Source organism: Quercus lobata, chromosome 12, assembly GCF_001633185.2.
Source record: "Quercus lobata isolate SW786 chromosome 12, ValleyOak3.0 Primary Assembly, whole genome shotgun sequence".
NCBI classification, from domain to species: Eukaryota; Viridiplantae; Streptophyta; class Magnoliopsida; order Fagales; family Fagaceae; genus Quercus; species Quercus lobata.
In genome coordinates this window covers 28,426,936-28,449,155 of record NC_044915.1, presented here as the reverse complement: position 1 = coordinate 28,449,155, position 22,220 = coordinate 28,426,936, and the positions used below count along the sequence as shown (strand labels likewise).

Below are 22,220 nucleotides of genomic sequence, written 5' to 3'. Positions count from 1 at the left end.
ATCCATTTGCAGTTCTAAACCCATTGCTAAAATATGTTCTGGATATATAGATTAGCCTAGTAGATGGCAAAATTTGGCATCAATGCATTAAACACTCATCAGTGCCATTAGGGGGTTTTGGATAAGCAGGCTGTTTTCACCTCATATCCACTGCTCAGAGTCGAGAGGATCCTGAACAAGCTAAACTTTTTGAGGTTTGCTTGTCTGTTTGCCATTAACTTTTTTGTTTAGCTCTTTAGTTTATTTATATTTTCACCTGATTTTAAAACCTCACTTTTTTCTAAGTATAATCACAATTTAACCTACTTTCAGCAAAAAAAATAAAAAAACCAAATAAGTTGGTGCCAAATGGATTAGCATGCAAGGCTTCCCCACTCAATTCAGTGCATCTTACAAAAAGTTTACTGCACTCAACTTCTATATTTTTAAGACTCCCCCTTTGAGCCAATCAAAAACCTTTATCCACAGAACATCGTAATCAAATTCATTGCATTGATCTTTCACATATGCTAACAATACATCTAGTAGCCTGAGTTGCACAGCAAAACTCAATCATGTCAACTAGAGACAAAAACCAAATAAATCTTTAGTCAACCAATTGACAAATTGATCTTTGAGGAGTCACCATTGGGAAAAAAAGTTTGAGTACCTTATGTAATTGCTGATTGGTGAATAAACAAAATAGTGAGAATAAACTTGTTCCTCAGCCAAAGGCTTCCACCAAGAGTACTTCAAGATATTTTGTATTAGTCCGCAGCAGTGCTGAAGACAGAAGCCAGATCACTTCAAGATGTTCTGGAGTAGTCCGCAGCAGCACTGAAGACAGAAACCAGACCAGCCATCCCAATTACTTGTGTCCAGCTTCGTGTCCTAGCAGCAAAAACTGCCCCTGCTAGAGCACCTGCCACCAAACCATTCACCTGTGGATGGGAAGAGTGAAATGAAGAAACTAAGCATTATCCTTTGTTATTTAATTAGAATAATGTCCGCACCATAAAATTCTTCTAACCATTTTCAACGTCCTACCCTTTCATAGGGTTAAACTAAAAGGCAATAGGCTGCAGACAGTAGTTCTTGTAAAAAGCATATGCAAACATGTAGAAACTTGACCTACCCTTTCATAGGGTTAAACTAAAGAAACTTTTACGGCTCGAAAGCTTGCTAATAGTTTTGTTTGGCATAAATTAAAATTTTGAACCTTCTTCACTAAGAAATTTATCAGGCTATGAAATGAGTGTTTAAGGCATTGGGATTGCCTAACCAAGGGAGGTTTCTAAAGTAAACATCATCCTCATCTGAAATGTATAACTAAGCCTCTTAACATTCAAAAGTTCAGTTGCATCCAAGCACATGAACTTCAGATAAGCTAGTCTATGTACTCCTCCAGAAGTTTGCAAGGGCTGAAAAAAAAAAAAAAAAATTAAGAGTTGCATGTTCACTATCAGCATTTCTAAGAATTTTGACATGCCAATACCAACTGAAGCTACAGCAGAAAAATCAGGCCAGAAGATGCCATATCAGATGTCTCATGACCAATATTATTATGGATTTTCCATATAAACACAACTCTAGTACTAAGGTCTAACGTCAGGATAATAAAAAAAAACATATACATCCAAAAACAGCTGATATGATGTTTATCTAAGCACACTATGAAATTAAAAATAGACTCCTAACCGAATGAGACAACCTCTTGTCTTTCTTTTTTTTTTTTTTTTTTCTTGGATATTTCAATGGGTACAACAAGGAGGGGGGATTTGAACCCTAGACATCTTCGTTAGGAACACCAAGACATGCCAGTTGAGCTATAAGGCTCTTGGCAGATAACCTCTTCTCTCATTGGCCTTTTTAACAAAAGACAATTCTCGACTAGAAAGAATGAATTCTAAAGCATTTCATATGAACTTCCCAAAAAACTTAGAATTTTTTCATCTTATCAATTGATGAGAGGGAATAATTTTTGAGCCCCTATATGATTACCTAAGAAATTGTAAAACTAAAATAAAGAAAAAGCGGAGGATACTCCACACTCATACTGAAATCTCTGTATGGCTGCATGAAGCAGTTTGAAATTTTCATTTAACAATCCTACTGGAAAAACTAATGTTACCCCACTTGGTTATGGTATTTGCACTCCATGATTTCCTTTCTTACTCAAAGAACAAGGCCTAGGTAGTAGCTATTAACTAGTAAGTACTTGAATGATACTGAAAAAAATGACAAAATATTGAAGGGTCTGGACTCTGGACATCTTGAAATGTTTGTGTTTACCAAAAAGCATTTAGACAAATGTGATAGTAAATGCACGAAAACATATCATATACAACTAACCCAATCGTTCTGCCTCCGGTATCTTTGAATTCCACAGCGAGTAATCATATAGATTCCAGCAACAAGTCCTAAACCCAAGTTTTAAGTGTTAAAATGCAACAAACAAGCCCAAAAAAAAGTCAAAAAAGGTTCATCAACAACAACAACATGCTAACAACAAATAAAGAGTACCACAAGTTCAATTACCGTATTGAAAGCCGAATTTGCCAACTGCATTGGCCTGCACAAGACAACCCATCATCAATGTAAGTTGAAATGCAGACCATATGCACGCAATGCAGCAATTCCACAAGCACACAAGCAAACAATTATACTAAAAAACACAAAATTTAATGGGAGATTGAGAGAAATACAAACTTGATACCAAAAATTAAACTTTATTTTAAAAATTGAAAGTTGGATCAAATTTCAAGGACTAAAAGGATAATTTTCAGTACATACCACAAAAGATGCACGAGCAACTCCACTAAGTCCTACAAACAAAAATAAAGGCATTAAATTTGGTAAATCATAGCTCAAAAATTTGTAAACTTGTTTGAAAGGTTGGTATTTACCTTGTTTACGAGCATCGTAGGGACCCATACATAAACCCCATATTGCACCAGCCTGAATAGTGAATATGATCTTGTTTAGCAAATGGGTTTTTATAAAACCCCCCCAAAAATATATATTATATATATTGGTGATTGTAAAAGATCGAGTTTTTAGTTTGTTACCGTTCCGACACGGAGGATTGAATCAACGGCGAGGGAGGAGCATGGAACGGCGCCGTTTATCTCGTCTTCCATCTCTCATTTACCGGTGTAGAGTCTTTGAGAGTTCTTTTCGAAACGTCGTCGTTCTAGGGGATACACGAATTGGACTGCATTGATGTGGGGGCCAATCCAGCCCAACCCTAACTTTAATTTTTGGACTCTTGTTAGGTTTGGGCTTAGCCTATAAGCATAAGGTGAGTTTAATCTATTAATATTTGCTTTTTGAATATAATTTTGTTCATTAATCATTAGCACAATTAATTTAGTCCTTAGAAATTTTAAAAATGACTAAGTGTCTGTTTGGATACTACTTATTTGTTGAAAATTGAAAATTTATTATTGAAAATATTGTAGTAAAATAAATTTAAAAAATGTGAATAGTGGTATGAGATCCAATTTTATCTAAAAATCTATGTTTTACTGGGTTTGGTGGTTCATGAACAGTGTCGTGAGACCCACCATTTTTCAGCAAAACGCACAAACATTTTCATCCCAATGCAAACTCACGCTAAAGATCAAGGTTTCACTCCATTTCCTCTCCATTCCATTTTTTTTGGTTAAAAAAAGGTAAATTATATTGCACCAAAATACGTTTAATAATTTCATAGAACATTAGAATAACCACTTTCCTTTAGCCCTTGAAATTTGATAGAGTTTTTGTTGAGTAATCTCTATAAAATTATTGTGTTAGTTGAGTGATTGGACTAGTAATTAATTTAATTTTTATATTAAAAAAAATCAAATGATACATGATTTCTATTTGATTTTAGTGATTAACTTGGATGATAATTGAAAACAATGGTAATGTTGAACCGTTTTCAATATTTCAAGAACTAAAATGACTCAAAACTAAAATAGTTGTGGGAGAGACGGGAAAACTAGCTCTTAGAAAAAGGGTTTAGGCATCACCACCATCCATTTTCAATATCATATAGAGTCGCCACTTGTTTTGTAAGTAAAATAAGAAAACTATACAAAAGATTACAAAATGTCTTGAATAATACACATTCTCATTAATTTGAAATAAATACAACTTGATAGAAAGAACTATACATGGCTTTGTTTCCTAATTACAATCTAGTAAAAAAATTACAAGGCCTTGTTTCCTAAATACAAGGCCTTGTTTCCTAGTTACAATATGTCTAAAAGAAAAATAGGACACTCTCCTACAAACCTAAGATTCTCAAATTCAGGGGCTAGGTTATAGGATGAGAAGGTGTAAGGCACCCATCCTGCCCAGAAAAAGTATGGTCTTCTAGAATTTTAAATGACCTTTTAAATACCTACTAAAAAAATGACATGCGAATTATTGTGTCAATATTCCTAGATCTATGCTTGGTTAATGTGAAAAATACTAGATCTGTTGTATTTATGTAAGGAGAAATCACTTCTGAATTTTATTTAAAGGAAAAGGATTTTTCAAAGAAGTTTCAAATTAAGCAAAATGAATTTTTTGATAAAAAAATTCAGATCTATTTTTTTTAAAAAAAGCAAGAAATGGATTTTTAAAAAGAGTTCACAAATTTGATTTATTAATTAAAGAACAAAATGGACCTTCAAGAGGAAAATTAAAATCTGATTATTTAATTAAGAAACAGAATGGATTTTAAAAGGAATTATAGATCTAATTTTTCAAAATAAGAAAGAAAGAATTTTTAAAATAAAATTTCAGATGTGATTTTTGTGTTTTAAAAAACCAAAAGAGGTTTCAAACATAAATTCAGATATGATTTTTTGGTTTAGGAAAAGAATGGAGTTTTGAAAATAAATTCAGAATTGATATTTGTTTTAGGAAAAAAATAAGGTTTTGAAAAATAAATTCAAATATGATTTTTGTTTTACATAAACAAACAGATCTAGAATTTAATCACCTGCATTACATAACTACATGAACAAAACACACACACATAAACAGACATTCATCATATAATCACTAGAAAGAAAAATCACAGCAAACAAAAGAAAGAACATGTTAGGGAAGGCATGGAGAATTGAATCAGTTACATGAACATGTAAATAAAAAGATGGAAACTGACAAGTAGTGTAAAATGGTCATCCATAAAGTGACCGTCATTACTAAGGACGATCATAAGCACACATTAATGCTTAGATATAAATTCCTCACTTAAATGGCACAAGTGTTACGGATGTACAGCCTTTCCAACCACCAGCTTATAGCTGTTACAGCTACCTCAAGTTGACCGTTACACAGTCGTTACAGGACATTGAATGGGGAAGTTAAATGGCTATTAAATGAGTCATTTAACCTTCTAGCTCAACCATAACGCCTGAGAAGATAAATGCGCAGAGCATTTACTCACAAAGAGGCTATATAAAGCCGAAAGCAACAAGTAAGGGACAAGCTCAATTACATACTAATTATTCTGGTTCCACAAGAAATAAGCTAACTTAAGCATCAGAGGCTTCCCAGTGGACCCCACACTGGTGTCTTCATTGCATTGTTCATTTCTTGTGAACAGGATCTCTAGACTCCATCGTACTGACGAGGAACATACTAACGAGGCGAAATCGCATTTTATCAATTTGGCGCCGTCTGTGGGAATGATAGGTTATCAATCAATAAGCCGTTGAATTCTCTACTGACTAAATTCCTTAGAATCGATGGACTCAACCACAATTGCGTCGTCGGACCCGGTGGTGATGGCTCAACAAATCCAAGCACTAACAGCCAATGTGCAAGAATTGAAGAAACAAAATGAAGACTTGAAGCGAAGAATGCGTCCAGAGGGCACATATACGACATAGTCACGGCGTAATCGCAATGACAATGACGACAAAGCCCATAGTCCAAGAAATAGTAGAAGAGAAACTTCTAAGCACACCACACAATCGACTTATGGCAACGATCAGATGATGAAAAATATGAGGAAGGAGTTAGACGAAGTCAAGAACGCCATGAAGGGAAAGACAGCGCCAAATCTTGATGGCATGATTAAGAGGACAGACTCACCCTTCATTGCCAGCGTTTTGGAGTGCCCCTTGCCTCCCAAATTTCGTCTCCCACAGCTGGAGGTTTACGATGGCACTAAGGATCCCCTAGATCACATAGGGGCATTCAAGACAATATTAAACCTCTAGCAGATAAACGAGGGAATTTGCAGATCATTCCCAGCAACCCTCAGATGAGCAACAAGAGTGTGGTTTAGCAAGCTGCCCGCAACATTTATTGCAAACTTTGAGCAGCTAAGTGACTCTTTTGTCCGTCATTTCATTGGGGGCCAATGCCATAAGAGGTCTACCTCATACCTGCTAATTGTGAAGCAACAAGAAGGGAAAACCTTGAGAGAGTATGTAAAACGCTTCAATAAAGCAGTGTTAGAAATTGATGAGGTAGATGATCAGGTGATAATGACAACCTTCCAAACAAAGTTGAACAATCCTAGCCTGGTCTTCTCTCTGGGGAAGACTTTGCCAACTACAATGACAAACCTCCTGTTCAAAGCCTAGAAGTACATGAACGGAGAGGATGCATTAATGGTGAATGGAATAGATAGCAAGCGAAAGATGGAAGAAATCGACTAGCTCCAACACAAAAATAAGGAGAAGACGGATCGTTCCCCTAGTCGAAAGAATGACAACGAAAATACACAGGCTTATACAAGATAGTCAAGTATTCTAGAAAAGGAACTTGTTACCTCGAATCACTCAATGGCAAATAGTTACCTTGTCCATCGAATGTAGAGCACTTTGAAAGGTATTATTGCTAGTTAGATGGCATTTTCAATTTTCTTTCATCAAACTGTTTTCTAAGCAGGAATGAATAAGGGGGCATTTTTCCCCACATGAATAAACGTCATTCTCTTGAAAGATCTGAAAGTATTATTTACCATAAAAAAAAGAAAAAAAATCAAGAAGAAAGCCCGAGTAATTGGAAAAAAATCTCGATAAGAGTAAAATCACCACATAAGGTTCAATTCGAACAAGTACAATCATAATGACGATCAAATTCTCAAAGCGAGAGTAAGTCATATGATTAAATTTGCATGGTTAAAAAATTGACGAGCACAATCATAATGACGATCAAATTCTCAAAGCGAGAGTAAGTCATATGATTAAATTTGCATGGTTAAAAACCGATGAGCACAATCATAATGATGATCAAATTCTCAAAGCGAGAGTAAGTCATATGATTAAATTCGCATGGTTAAAATCCGAAAGAGCAATTTTTCTAAAAAGGAAAACAAAAATCAAGGCGTGCGGGAAGCTCAAGAAAACTTCATACGCGCAACCAATGAAGAGAAGGCACGTGTCAATCACCTAACGAGAAAGTTGCCTCGCATTCAATGTGATAGGACAAGAATCTTGGAACACGAAGGAGAGATTTAACCGCCAAAAACATTTCATATTCCTATGCTCGTCCAAACAAAGGACGACAAAGGAATAAAGAGGGCAATTGACGAGTAGTGTAAAATGTTTGTCCATAAAGTGACCGTCATTACTAAGGATGATTGTAAGCACACATTAATACTCAGATTTAAATTCTTCACTTAAATGTCACAAGTGTAACAGACATATAGTCTTTTCAGCCATCAACTCACAGCTGTTATAGCTACCTTAAGCTGACCGTTACAAGACATTGAATGGGGAAGTTAAATGGTTATTAAATGAGCCATTTAACCCTTCAGCTAAACCATAACACCTGAGAAGATAAATGCACAAAGCATTTACTCACAGAGAGGCTATATAAAGCCAGAAGCAACAAGTAAGTAAGGGACAAGCTCAATTACATACAAATTATTCTGGTTCCACGATAAATAAGCTAACTTAAGCATCGGAGGCTCCCCGGTGGACCCCATATCGATGTCTTCATTGCATTGTTTGTTTCTTGTGAACAGGATCTCCAAACTATCTATCGTACTGACGAGGAACATACTGACGAGGCGAAATCGCATTCTATCAAAAACTTACCTGCATCAATGCATCAATGAACTTTACAAGTGTGAGAGACCAGGGAACTTGGGTGGTGCTCTCAAAAAAGAGATTTTGGTGCTTTGGGCACCTCTTTTTTTGGGTAAGTGGTGTAGAGTCGCCACTTATTTTTTTATACAAAAAAAAAAGAAAAAAAAAATAAATACAATTACATATTCAAAATACTTCAAATGTCATTGATTGAATAAATAAAGTACAATTTGGTAGATTAACCTTACAAGGTTTTGGTCCTAGTTACAATCTATGCAAAAAAGGAAAATACAAAGCTTTGGTCCTAGTTACATTCTACCAAAATCAAGGACAAAACACTAGTCTACCTATCCAAAATCCTAAGTTCGAGGGCTAGGTTACGGAATGAGAAGGTGTTAGGCGCCCATTCCGCCCAGACAAAGTCTGGTCTTCTAGACTCTAATGACCATTATATACCATTTTTGTATGATGCTAAATGATATGTTATAATACACATGACGAACACTTGACAAAGTTAATTTAAACAAATTTGTCTTACGGATACGTCCTCTTTTAAAAGAAAAATCTGACTTTGTTTTTGTAAAGTTTAAAAAAAAATGAGATTTTGTTAAAAAGAATCAGATCTGTTTTGAAAAGTTTTTTTTTTAAAAAAAGAGATTTGATTTATAAAAACCAAATCTGTTTTTGAAAGTAAAAAAAAAAAAAAAAAAAAAGAGATTTGATCTGTAAAAACCAAATATGTTTTTTGAAAGTTAAAAAAAAAAAAAAAAGATTTGATTTGTAAAAATTAGATCTTTTTTTGAAAGTATAAAAATAAAAAAAAATAAAAAAAAAGACTTTTGAAAGAGGATTCACATTCATGAGACAAACTTACTATGCATGCACCACATATTAAAAAGAAAGACCTTTTAACTTAACTCTTAATTTCTTGTTTGAGATTTCAAAATCTGTAATTTTATAAATTAAAAGGAAAAGAAAAGAAAACTTTTTTCAGGAAAAAAATTCAAATCAGTTTTATGAACATAAAAAATACAAATCTATATCTAAGGAAAGTACAGATCAATTTTCTGTTTGAAAAAAACTCAGATCTACATCTAAGGAAGATATATATCAGTTTCGTGTTTGAAAAAAATTTAGATCTGCATCTAAGGAAGATACAGATTTGTTTTGTGTTTTTTAGATCTACATCTAAGGAAGATACAGATCAATTTTGTGTTTGAAAAAAAGGTTTTAATGATCATTAACAGATTTTGAAATCAAAGAAAAAATTAAAACTAGACAATCAACTTAAGAACATGTCAAAGAAAATTTCAACTAAATATCTAAACATAGCAAATATGAATTTAGAACAAGGCACAATAAAAATTAAACATATTAACCGCATTTATGCAACAAACAATCACAACATATTAACTAATGGAAAAGAAAAAAAACAGATAGAAGAATGAAACTAGATACCTCTTGCATTAGCGTGCTCTTCGACAGAAGAATATTTTAGAAATCAAAAAAGTTTTCACCTCTTTAAGGTCTAAAATACTTTAATTACAAAAATGAAGTTCTTAAAGCAAAAGCCTCCAGAGCGTCTTTAACGTAAGGGGAGCAAAGAAGTCAAAAAAGAAAAGCCCTTTATTCTGATCTTTTTCTTATATTTATAGAGGTTGGGATGCTTAAAAAATAAGTTGAATGAGATCATATACGAATTGGAATGCGTCCTTATTTCTAAAAAATGTTGAAAAAGATAGGCTTTATCTCAATCAGGAAGCTCCCGAGCCAAGTCGAGCATTTAGGCCAATCAACACTTGGGAAGTGCCGATTGGCACTCCAAGAGTCCTGATAGGCCCTCTTGGGTGCCAGGCCCGCGTTCAAGTTTTGATTCAATTTGGACTCCTTTTTTGAAAATTTTTGAGCCGGAAATTGCACCTAGGGTCCTAGACACTTTTTTTCTTTGTATTCTAAAAATTAATCCATTTTTCTTGATATTCAGGTCTTTAAAGTGATAATTATCTTATAGATAAATATTTCAAAAAGACTTGATTATCTATAACTTCTTTGTTATATGATTATCCACTTTATTTCCATGCAAGCAGGCTTATTTTTGACACTAACCAAGAACCAATCACAGAATTATTTAATTAATTTTAATTGTATAACCAATCAAAATTAATTTAAATTAATCATGCGTGATCGATTCCACCCAAACAAAATGCATGCAGATCGTGAAAACTTGATCTTGTAATATCTTTCAATTTAACGATCCGATTTAGGAATCGGACATACCATTGTGACTGTTAGAATCTCAAGATTATTTTTATGATATGCAATGAATGAATTAATGCATGTAATGCAACTCTAAATTTTGGGTATATGAATGGTCACTCTAGCTATCTTCCAAGATTAAATTATGGGTGCAAAATCGAGTGTCTACAACAAGGAAATGGGGAAATAATTTTAGAGTTAAAGAGAGGGTGAGTCTCTCTAAGTCCTAAAGAGATTGTACTTAACAGAAAAGAAAGTCCTAAAGTTGAACTTCCAGAATTTCTTTTATGTTAAGAGCAGAGGGGTCCTGATTTCTGATTTTTCTTCTATATTTATAGAGGTGTTGTGCTTAAAAAACAAGCTAGGGTTGCTTAGAAAATCAGCAGGCCTGAGTTAGGTCAAATTTTGTCCCTAAAAAAATCGAATCTGATGTGTTATAGCTTGATCTGAAGGTTTTTGGGCTGGGCCTCGAGGTTGTGCCAATTGACACTATGGAAGTGCCGATTGGCACTCTTGAGTGCTGGGCACATTCTCCTTTTTTGGTTTGATTTGGACTATTTTTTAGGGGTTTTTTGAGTCGGGAATTGCATTTGAACGTATTTTAAACTCGTATTCCAAAATAAATTCATTTTAAATTGATAATCAAGTCCTTAAAATAATAATTATTTGAAAGATAATTATTTTAGAAAAACTTAATAATCAACAACTCCCTTATTATCTGATTATCCATTTTATTCATATGCAACCAAACTTATTTTTGATCAAATCCAACAGCCAATTACATAAATTACTTAATTAATTTTAATTGTTAACCAATCAGAATTAATTTCAATTAATCAAACGTGACTAGCTTCACCCACATAAGATGCATGCAAACCGTAAAAACTTGATCTTGTGATATCTTTCAATTCGACGGTCCGATTTGGGAATCGGGCATATTGTCACGATCGTTAGAGTCTCAAGATCAATTTTATGATATATGATGAATGATTTAATGCATGAAATGCAATTATGATTTTTGGATATTTAGAATGGTCATTTCATTTAACTTCCAAAATTAAATTATGAGTGCAAAATTGAGTGCCTATAGGTTGTTTAACAAAAACAGAAAGAAAGGAAAAATGCATTTTGGTTTCTCAACTTTCATGTAGTTGTCGATTCTGGTCTCCTATGTTCCAAATTGAGTAATTAGCACCTTAAAATTGTAGTTTTCTATCAAGCATCTTATAGAACACTTACTAGCTGATTGCAAGAACCTCTCCAAAGCCATTCGCAACAAAGAGGCCGAACATGCTTATTGCAAGGACAATAAATGCTTAGATGCTCTTGTTAATATCATGCCAGTTTGTTTCTTTTGATGAACTACGGTTTGTAGTAGAAAATTTGCTAGCTCCTAACAAAGCCGAGCATGCTTGTAATTAATCTATTATTGATTTTTTTTTGGGGTAAATAGGGAATTATATTAAATATTTAAAAAAGTTACTTTTTATATATATTAAAAAAAAAAAATTTACCTAATGGAATTAAAATACATTTTACCCAAAATTAGTTATTCTAAAACAAATAAATTTTAATTCTTAAAAAAAAAAAAATAATAATAATAAATTGTCAGTAGTAGAGAAAACGACGTCGTTTGTGGAAAACTGTGACAAAACTCTCCATCCAAAACCCTAGAATAGCCCGGCCTTTATAGTCGTATTGTATCATTCATTCACAGAGAGACATAGCAAGGGCTTGCGCAGTGGCCAGTGGGTTTAGTCCTTAGGGAAGCGAAAATGAGCCGACGGGCAGCGGGAGCTGGAGCGGCGGGGCTGAAGGGGAAGAAGAAGGGGGCCACATTCGTGATCGACTGCGCAAAGCCGGTGGAGGATAAGATCATGGACATCGCCTCCCTCGAGAAGTTCCTCCAGGAACGCATCAAGGTCGGCGGCAAGGCCGGCGCTCTCGGCGACTCCGTCACCGTCTCCCGCGAGAAGAACAAGATCTCCGTCACCTCCGATTCCAACTTCTCCAAACGGTATTTCCGTGTCTCAAATTAGATCTTGCATTTAAGTATTTTTAGTTAAATCTAAAGGGATTATTTTTATTAATAGGAATTGGTTTTATATGATACTAGAGATCTGATTATATATGTTTGTAAATAAGTTCATTCGATATCAAATTATTATTTGTATTTTATTGATAATATGAATGGCACATTTTGTAGTAAAATTTACATTTAATTTGTTAAGAATGAATTGTTGGTGATTTTAATTTTTATATTTTCATGAATAAAAATCATTCTATTTAATTGTTAAGTGGCTCGTGAATGAGCTTGAGCTTGTTTGACAAGAAAATAAACCAAGCTTGAACATGTAATCTAGTTTTGCGATGAGCTTGAGTTAAAAGAACTAATCAGGAACTTTTAATACTCAGTTTGGTTTTGCTAGTTTACATTCCTAGTGGCATCATATACGCTGCTAGAACTAGGAAGATATAATTGTGAAATGGTTGCTTATGTTTTGTGTATATAATGCAAGTATGATTTACTCCTCTCTTTTTCTTTTTCTTTTTGTGTTTCTCAGTTATCTTAAATACTTGACCAAGAAGTACTTGAAGAAGCACAACGTGAGGGATTGGCTTCGGGTGATTTCTTCCAACAAGGACAGGAATATTTATGAATTGAGATATTTCAACATTGCCGAGAATGAGGGCGAGGAGGAAGATTGAAATTATAGTATTCTATGTCGAGGCATCATCCATTAGAGGACTTTTTTTATTTTTTTGAGGAACATTCATTAGAGGACTTAGTTGTTCTAGAGCGTCTTTTTATATTTTCCAGCATTGTTTTGATCTATCCACTAGACGGGATTGTTTTCTGATTTTCAAAGTTTATTTCCTCTTAAAAATTTTGTACTGTTAATTCTGGTTATCACATTATTAGTTGTGGTTGATGCACTACATGTTTCTCTCTCTGGAGTTGTATTGTGGTATGCCTGATGGTTTTTAATATCCTCTGTTTATTTGCCTTTTTGTTTGGTAGATGGTGTTTTTGGTGTTTGCATGTCACCATTTTTATTGCAAAGTCCCAGTTTCAGTCAAGTAATTGGTGTTTAGGCACATATTCTAGCCCCTTCGAAGAAGTATTGTCTACTTCTGCTAGTTGCTAGGTTTAAACTTTCTAGCTTGCTTGATGAAATGCCAACAATGTATCTTCACTGCAATGGCAACTATTGGAGAGGAGTTGAATATTCAAAATTGATGTGGATTTTGACCTGAGTGGCTTGTGGAGACCATAATAGCAACTGAAATTGTATTGACAAAGAATGTGTTTGTGTGTGATAATTGGTTGTCAGGTTTTTAGATGTCTTTGCAATATTTTCCTTTATGTGACTTCGTTATTGTTTTTGGTCACTTTCTTGTGCATTACATTATATGCACGGGGCAGGCAATATTAGTTGCCACTTTTCACATAATTGTCATTCTGGAGTTGGAAACCACTGGATGGTCATGTTGGATGCTTTAAAGTAACCCCCTCTTTTTCTCCCACATTAAGTTGAGGTGGCGTTGCCTCTGAGGTTCGAACCTGATCTCTCTCATATGGGGAGAGCCACAGAGAGGCATGGAGCCCTAAAGCTTGTGCATGATGGTTGCTGAAATTTTAGTTCATCGAGTCATTTCAACCTTACCAGTTGCTTCTACTTTGGTGCCATTAATCAGAATCTATTAAGAGGCTGTTTGAAGTGAAGTAACAAGACAGTCAAAATTTGAAGCAGACTCAGATGGTTTGTTAATGTGTGATTAATTTTGGTGGTTTACACTTACATACTTCCCGCTCTCGCCTCACCCAAACTTAAGTTCAGTTTAGATGTGTCCAAGCTGTGGGGCGAAGGGTATGTCATAGGTTCCATTATACCAGAGTCTAAAATTCTAAACGAAAAGACTGCTATTGCTGTATGATCGAAAAGTATGCCACCAACATAAACAGCTAAATAACGCACTATTCCACAATTTACCTTCGTTGTGCATTGGAAATTTCCAAATAATTGCTCTTCATTCTGGAGGTTATACTCCCAAGTATTGAAAGTACAAATTTCGGTAGTCACTGGACAGGGATACTTTGCTCGAGTGCCTCATCAAAAAATTATCCATTTTATTTTACTTTTTTTTTTGGGGGTCTGTTTATTGATGATCATTCTTTACTGAAAAGAACTAAGACACTAATCAGTTTATTCTTTAATCAAGATCTCTTATTCTATGATAAGAAACTTTATTCATCAAGTAACTGAAACCAAAGAGTCATTTACTCATTTAGTTGATATATCCAAAGGACCCTGCCACACTGGCTTAAAGGAGGGAAGCCAATTAGCCAAACCTTATATAAAACGATTTACACAGTTTCCGCCTGCCACTCACTGCCTGCAATGCAATGCGAGCATGCACAAAGCTCATATCCTCTACTCACCCAACTCTTCATTTTGCTCATCCAACCCTTGAATCCTTCATCTGGAACACCCTCATTCGAGCCCACTTCCAAGCTGGGTCTCGAGCTGAGCTTCTAACCCATACACCACTCAATGTCTTCCTCCGAATGCGTTTCCATGGAGTCCAACCCGACTTCCACACCTTCCCATTCCTTCTCCAATCCTTCAATTCCCCACCTCACTTCCAATCAGGAAAGCAAATCCATGCGCAAGCTCTCCTCAATGGCCTTGCTAATGACCCGTTTGTTCAAACGTCCCTTATAAACATGTACTCAACCTGTGGCAATTTGATGCTTGCGCGTCAAGTATTCGATGAGATTTCCCAACCTGATTTACCGTCTTGGAATTCAATTGTTAATGCGAATGTTAAAGTGGGTTTGATTGATGTTGCGAGGAAAGTTTTTGATGAAATGCCTGAAAGAAATGTGATATCTTGGAGTTGTATGATAAATGGATATGTGAGTTGTGGTGAGTATAAAGAAGCACTCGCGTTGTTTCGTGAGATGCAAATGGTTGAAGCGAATGGTGTCAGGCCTAATGAATTCACCATGTCGAGTGTGCTTTCAGCTTGTGGACGGTTAGGTGCACTTGAACATGGGAAATGGATTCATGCTTATATTGGAAAATGTGGGATGGAAGTTGGTGTTGTGTTAGGGACTTCGTTGATAGAGATGTATGCAAAGTGTGGCATTATTGAGAGGGCAAAATGGGTGTTTGATAATATGGGTCCTCATAATAAGGATGTGATGGCTTGGAGTGCTATGATCTCGGGATTGGCTATGTATGGGCATGCTGAAGAATGCCTTGAATTGTTTACAGAGATGACAAGTTATGGGGTGAGGCCTAATGCTGTGACTTTTTTGGGTGTTCTTTGTGCTTGTGTACATGGAGGTTTGGTAAGTGAAGGGAAGGAGTATTTTAGGAGGATGAGTGAGGAGTTTGGTATTACTCCTTTGATTCAGCACTATGGTTGCATGGTAGACCTTTTTGGGAGAGCTGGTCTCATTCAGGAGGCTAGGAATTTGGTTAACTCTATGCCGATGGATCCTGATGTGCCTGTGTGGGGAGCTCTACTAAGCGGATCTAGGATGCATGGGGACATTGAAACATGTGAGATTGCACTTAGAAAACTAATTGAGTTGGATCCCACAAACAGTGGTGCCTATGTGCTTCTATCCAATGTGTATGCGAAAATGGGTAGGTGGGCAGACGTGAGACATGTGAGAGCTCTTATGGAGGCAAGGGGGATCAAGAAAGTTCCTGGTTGTAGTTTGGTGGAGGTGGGAGGTGTCCTTCATGAGTTTTTTGTGGGAGATGATTCTCATCCTGAAACCAAAGAGATATATAAGATGCTTGACGAGATTATGAAAAGGTTGAAGATGGAGGGTTATGTGGGAAACACAAATGAGGTATTGCTTGATTTGGATGAGGAAGGAAGGGAGTTGGCACTATCTCTTCATAGCGAAAAATTGGCAATAGCCTTTTGCTTTTTAAAGACAAGTCCAGGTACCCCAATTCGAATTGTCAAGAACTTGAGGATATGTAGTGATTGTCATGTTGCAATAAAGATGATATCTAGGGTGTTTGACCGGGAGATTGTTGTTAGGGACTGCAATCGATTTCACCATTTTAAAGGTGGATTATGCTCTTGTAAAGAGTACTGGTAGATTGGTAAGAAGTTCTAGCACAAGGTTTATTGGAATTTGAACCTTCCTTCAATAGGCCACATGGGTTTTTGATCCTATACAACATGGGGGAAACCCAAGCTGAGATCTAGAGTAAGTAAACCTCAAAGGACAATTCCAGAATGCTTCTTTGGCCATATGAACTTGGATATGTTTCAGCCAATAGTCAGATGGCTGAAACTCTGCATTTGAGAACAAAGGAATTTATTAGCTAAAAAGCAAAGAAATCCATCATTAGGCTTGAACAGAACTATCCATGTTGACTTCTTTCAACAATTCCAAGTTGAGGCAAGATTTCGCTTGTGATGTTTTGTTTTCTTTTGTTTATTATCATTGATGTGTTTAGGTGAGTATCAAACTAACAACCTCAAACGCAAATCGTGTGCTTGGTGTTCATAACTTCAGTAAGAAATTTGCACTTAAATCGTGTGCTTGTCTGTGTGTGTTAATGCAGTAATAATATGTAAAATAATCTTTGCAAATGATTCATTCTTTCTTAACGATTTCCAGTTGAAATATTAAGGCTCACCATGAAACTTGCTGAGGTATAACTGAAGGCAAGTTTATAGTGTCATACCAGGCCAGTTTAGGTATTGGAAGCATGGACACAGGCATGACACAGTGATACTAAGAATTTTTTAAAAGGGAAATGCTAACGAGTACCTTTAGGGCACTAGTTAAGAATCCAGTTAAAGAAAGTTTTGACATCACTTTTATGGGAAAAGAAAAAAGCTGTCAAAACATTAATTGCTTTTTTTTTTTTTTTCCCATAAAAACTTTTTTTAACTGGATTCTTAACCAGTACCCTAAGGACACTCGTTAGCATGACCATTTTTAAAATTATAATATGAAACAATTGGCACACCACTGGTATGATACAGATATAACACAAATGCAACCCAGGCACAATATTCTAAAAATTATAATATGAAACAACTGGCATAATACCGGTATGACACGGATATAACACAAATACAACATAGGAACAATACAGATACGTCACCTTAAATGGAGTGTCCATATTTCTTAAGTTTAGTTAAGGCAGAAATACTATTTTCGTCCCTACATTTTCACCCTATTCCCACTTTTTTATTTTTACCACTTTTAATCCCTATTTTGAAAAACATATTCCATTTTGGTCCCTATTATCATCTCTAACGGAAATATTTTACATAGCTAAGAGAGTGCACTGTTAGCGAGTAATGCCATAGATGCAAATTATTTAACAACATTTTTACAAACTATTGATGTGGCTTTAATATTTTTCAAATAGCTATTGTAAGTAATAATGTAATGTTAGTGATGGGCCCATATTAGAGCTGGTAAGAATTTGTCACATCAGCAGTTTGTAAAAAGTTGTAAAATAATTTGTATCTATAGCATTACTCCACTATTAGCACTGCACTGTTAGCACTCAGAAGGCTTACATGGCCATTAAAAAAAAAATGGCATTTAAATAATGCTACATTAGCATTTTAATATTTTAAACAACTACGTCATTTTTTTTTATTTTCTTTAATTATTTTAAAATAAAATAAAATTTTAGTTATTATTTAATCATTTAAATAATAATTAAAATAACATTTTCATTATTTTGTTGGAAGATTACATCATTTAATTTTCTTTGTATTCTTACTGTTCATGTTCTTCATGTTTTTAGTAAATTAATTAATTCTTTTTTTCTTTTCTTTTCTTTGCCTTTCTGGTACATTCTTTATAACTAAACAAATCAAAACTCAAAACTTAGATAAAAAAATAATCAACATACACCAACCAAAATCTAGAAATCAACATGCACCCACCAAAATTCGAAACCCAAAAATCAACATACACCAACAATCAAACCCAGAAACAGGTATGCATATCCAAAACTTTGAACCCAACATACACCCACTAAAATCAAAAGATCTGCATCCTCTTTGTTCACAAAATCAACACCAATCTCCAAGTTAGAAACCTACCAATCCATCGAAACACAAAATCAGATCCCACTTAAAGACCTACCGATCTCCACCATCCTCCAAATCCCACCATTCTCTAGAACCCACCCTTTGGAATCATAACCCACAAATCCACAAATCATCCACAAATCAATGCACCAATTGTGCACACAACGAATGGAGTTGCCACCTAGTTTTTGCAGTGGTCTAGGAACTATATATATAGCGTCCTTTCGAGGAATGACCTTTTGGTCTTACTACCAGAGATATGGGTTTCGAGTTAAGGTACGGTCTTGAGAATGTGTTAGACACCCAAAACCGCCCAACCCTAAGGTTGACTTTCTCTCATTGTGTCTTTTGTCTTAACCCTATTAAACGCACATTCAACATTGCATCTATACTCACACACACGCTAGCATACATCTAAAAATCAACATGACATTAATCATCCCAAAAAGACGTAATCATACATCTATTATGGCATAACATAAACCCTAGCATGTTACTATCATACATATCATATCCATGGTAGCACATAGGCATAGAAAGATCCAAGCAAACATGTGATTGCATCTATACTTCAAGAAGAACTCAACCAAACAAACATGTTTATCTCCATCATCAAGGCAAAATCATATTCAAAGATGCATGTTTATGTAAATGCATGACTTACCTCACTTACCTTGCTGCATCTTAGCACCTATGACATAAATGTGTGAGCATGTGAATGCGTGTTCATAGCATCAAAACAAAGAAACACAAGATAAACCCTAATTTAATCATATGAAAGACAAACAAACAACAAACATAGAACAATGATTCATACCTATAAAAAGGGATCAAAACAAAGGTATAATATGTGAAACAAATGAAGAAAACAAAACAAAAAACTCAAACTAGGGTTTCTGGGTAGCAATATGCGTGCGCATGATTAAGCCTGCATACGTATAATCCAGCATGCGTACGTAGCCAAGATTATGCACACATGGGTTTCAGCCCAGAAACCCTAGCCACGAACATAGCAACACAGAAAACAGACTAAGACTTCAAAACAATAAATCTAATAACCTATCATGCTTTAAAACATAAAAACTACACAACCTAAACTAAGAACAAAGATATCAAAGATAAACAAAACAAAATATATTCCTAAACATGCATTGGATCTAACAACAAATGAAAACAACACTTAACACATCAAAACATATTCATCAATATATCAAATCATTCAACTCTCCAATCAAAACATGATGAGACAAGACAAAACAAAATAAAATTAAACAAAACAAAACATATTTCTAAGCATGAATAACATATAAATCAAATATAAACAACAAGAATACAAGTTATACAAAACCAAAATTAAGGAAGAGCCATGAAGAGAGACTCACATTGCTTATGGAACACAACTCATTAGATATTTCACCAGCCCCTTAGTGCCTACACAACAAAATTCAATGAAAATCAAGGGAATAAAAATATTCAATATTTCATAAGTAATCACAACTCAAAATAAAAGATATTCTTAAAAAGATTGTTTGAAAAAGGTTTTTGATTTGGATTAGAAAGTAGTTTTTGCCCTAATGAGTAATAGAGAAAGGTTTTGAAAAGCCAAAAACGTACTTAGTGCTTGATGTGCAGAAAAATCAGAGTTAGAAAAGAGTTTTGGAGAATTTTAGGTGAAAAATCAACTCTCTCTTGCCATGGTTTTAGTTTGGAGGCATAAGGATGTATTTATATGTTTAAATTAGGATTTTTAGGCTTATTTTTAGGGTTTTGGATGTTCCAAAGGGTTTAGGAGCAACTCTCTCTTGCTAGGGTTTTAGTTTGGAGGCATAAGGATGTATTTATATGTTTAAATTAGGATTTTTAGGCTTATTTTTAGGGTTTGGGACGTTCCAAAGGGTTTAGGAGTCGGGCCCAATCAAAGAGGGAGACTTTGGACCCTAAAAACTAAAGTTCTGAGGTTCTGGAATGGGCCCTGTGTACGTAGATTTGTGCATGTGTATGCAGATTTGTGCATGTGTACGCATGAAGTTTCATGTGTATGCACAGCTCTGATGGCCTGACTTCAAACAGTCATAACTCACTCAATTTAAGTCCAAATTAGGCAAAATTTGTGTTCAAATTAAAGCCCAAGATGTCTAATTTCGAATGCAATAAACCTCACTCAAAAATTATTTGTGGATCAAAAGTTATGGTCAAAACAATAAGAAAAGGTAATTTTTCAGCAATGTTTTCAAAACGATTTAAGCACTTTTGAATTGTGATTACTTCCAAATTATCAAAATAAATTCAATTACCTTTTGTAGACATGTCAAGCTCATCATTGGGACCAGGGACTAAAGTTTGCTAACTGGGTACAAAATTAGGCCTCTACACCAATCCGCCACAAACCCATAAACCAAGATCAACAAAACTCACAAACCCACATACCCACCGCCCACAAACCTAGATCTACACCACTGAACTGAGGGATAGAGAGATGAAAGAGAGAGACAAACCAATCTGAGAGAAAGAGACAACGATCCGTGAGAGAGAGAATCGAGAGATAGAGAGAGTTTGAGCCATTTAGGTCTGAGTTTGAGTGAATCGTGAGATAGAGAGATTATCATGGTTGGTTAGAGAAAGAAAAGAAGATAAAGAAAAGAAAGAACCATCGCTGGTTATGGTGGTGGCGGCAGTGGCAATGAGCAGAGGAGGCAGGCCATGGAGAGAGGAAGGTTTGAGAATATTTTAAAAGGCAGGGGAATCGGTTTGATAAGGTAGTGTTGGGTTTTGAAGTTTTTCTTCTAATGGTCCATTTGGGATTCCCTTATTTTGTTGAAACTGAAATTTTTTTGCTGAAAGTACTGTAGATAAAGGTAAAAGTTAACTAAAATAGTATAGTGGGACCCATAAATAGTACAAAAAAATGCAGTGGGACTCATGAATAGTAGCAAAAATAAGCTGAATGGTAAAATGAGTGTGTGAAAATTTTCTAGGTTTGTGAATTAGAAATTTTGGGGTTTGGTTGTCAAGAAAATACATGAAAAGAAAGAAAGAAAAGAGGCAAGAAAAAAAAAAAGATTAATTTGCTAAGAATATGAGTCATGTTTTGGGGAAGAACACAAAGAACATGATGATGTTTTTCCAAAAAAATTAATTTAATTGTCTTGTTTAAAAAAAGAAATTGAGAATTTTGTTATTATTGTTTTTTTTTTTTCTGTTATGTTTATCTATACAAATGTTGATATGGACTTTTTTGATGTTAAATAAAATTTTTTATTATTATTTCAATGGTTACGTAGGTGTTCTGAATGCCAACAGTACACACTGTTAGCTACGTAGGATATTTTCGTTAAAGAAATGACGGTAAGGATCAAAATGAAATGTGTTTTTCAAAATAGAGACTAAAAATAGTTAAAAATAAAAACTAGGAACCAAAGTAGAAATAGAATGAAAATGTAGAAATGAAAATAACATTTCTTAGTTAATGTACACAGTTTTTCATAATTTGTTGAGTTGTAAAATGGTGAAAAAGTGTGACAAATTGTGAGGACATATATAAAGTGATTTAGACCAAGTTGTCATTACCAAAAAATCCAGAAGAGATATTTACAATTTTTTTTAATTTGTTTAGGGTAAGAGCAATTGCATCAGTTAATGCATAATTGTGCAAAATGGAAAAAGTGGCTAATTTTACACAATTTGAGTAAAAAAACATCTACATCAATGGGCATAAAATTGTACATTTATGCACAGTTGCTACAGTAACCGTGTATATTGTAGCATGTGCATTTAATATTTTATTAGTTTGTTCTCTCTTTTGTCTCTGCTCTCACTCTCACCTGACTCTCTCCTTGTCTCTGCTCTCACCTTAGCTCACTC

General features: G+C 34.8%; 3 protein-coding genes across 3 annotated transcripts; 2 read left to right on the top strand and 1 right to left on the bottom strand.

Moving 5' to 3' along the window:
- Positions 1 to 415: 415 nt before the first annotated feature.
- LOC115970811 (outer envelope pore protein 16-4, chloroplastic) lies at positions 416 to 3,229 on the bottom strand. Its single transcript, XM_031090425.1, has 6 exons — positions 3,048 to 3,229; positions 2,886 to 2,937; positions 2,773 to 2,804; positions 2,518 to 2,551; positions 2,332 to 2,399; positions 416 to 920 (listed from the first exon to the last, which is right to left on the bottom strand). Exons 1-6 carry the CDS (start codon positions 3,117 to 3,119, stop codon positions 786 to 788), a joined length of 393 nt encoding a protein of 130 aa, XP_030946285.1. The 5' UTR covers positions 3,120 to 3,229; the 3' UTR covers positions 416 to 785.
- Positions 3,230 to 11,963: 8,734 nt separating this feature from the next.
- Positions 11,964 to 13,216, top strand: LOC115970810 (60S ribosomal protein L22-2-like). The gene is made up of 2 exons (XM_031090424.1): positions 11,964 to 12,279; positions 12,827 to 13,216. Exons 1-2 carry the CDS (start codon positions 12,038 to 12,040, stop codon positions 12,969 to 12,971), a joined length of 387 nt encoding a protein of 128 aa, XP_030946284.1. The 5' UTR covers positions 11,964 to 12,037; the 3' UTR covers positions 12,972 to 13,216.
- Positions 13,217 to 14,474: 1,258 nt separating this feature from the next.
- Positions 14,475 to 16,843, top strand: LOC115970806 (pentatricopeptide repeat-containing protein At3g62890). Its single transcript, XM_031090418.1, has one exon. It carries the CDS (start codon positions 14,671 to 14,673, stop codon positions 16,390 to 16,392), a length of 1,722 nt encoding a protein of 573 aa, XP_030946278.1. The 5' UTR covers positions 14,475 to 14,670; the 3' UTR covers positions 16,393 to 16,843.
- The last annotated feature ends 5,377 nt before the right edge of the window (positions 16,844 to 22,220 follow it).

What these genes read in the sequence shown, in the direction of transcription:
- LOC115970811 (XM_031090425.1), bottom strand. Translation starts at nt 3,119, where the DNA reads ATGGAAGACGAGATAAACGGCGCCGTTCCATGCTCCTCCCTCGCCGTT. An exon ending in TTGCTCGTGCATCTTTTGTG is followed by an intron (nt 2,552 to 2,772) that starts GTATGTACTGAA and finishes TGTCTTGTGCAG; the next exon opens with GCCAATGCAGTTGGCAAATT. An exon ending in ACCGGAGGCAGAACGATTGG is followed by an intron (nt 921 to 2,331) that starts GTTAGTTGTATA and finishes TCCCATCCACAG; the next exon opens with GTGAATGGTTTGGTGGCAGG.
- LOC115970810 (XM_031090424.1), top strand. Translation starts at nt 12,038, where the DNA reads ATGAGCCGACGGGCAGCGGGAGCTGGAGCGGCGGGGCTGAAGGGGAAG. An exon ending in GATTCCAACTTCTCCAAACG is followed by an intron (nt 12,280 to 12,826) that starts GTATTTCCGTGT and finishes TGTGTTTCTCAG; the next exon opens with TTATCTTAAATACTTGACCA.
- LOC115970806 (XM_031090418.1), top strand. Translation starts at nt 14,671, where the DNA reads ATGCGAGCATGCACAAAGCTCATATCCTCTACTCACCCAACTCTTCAT.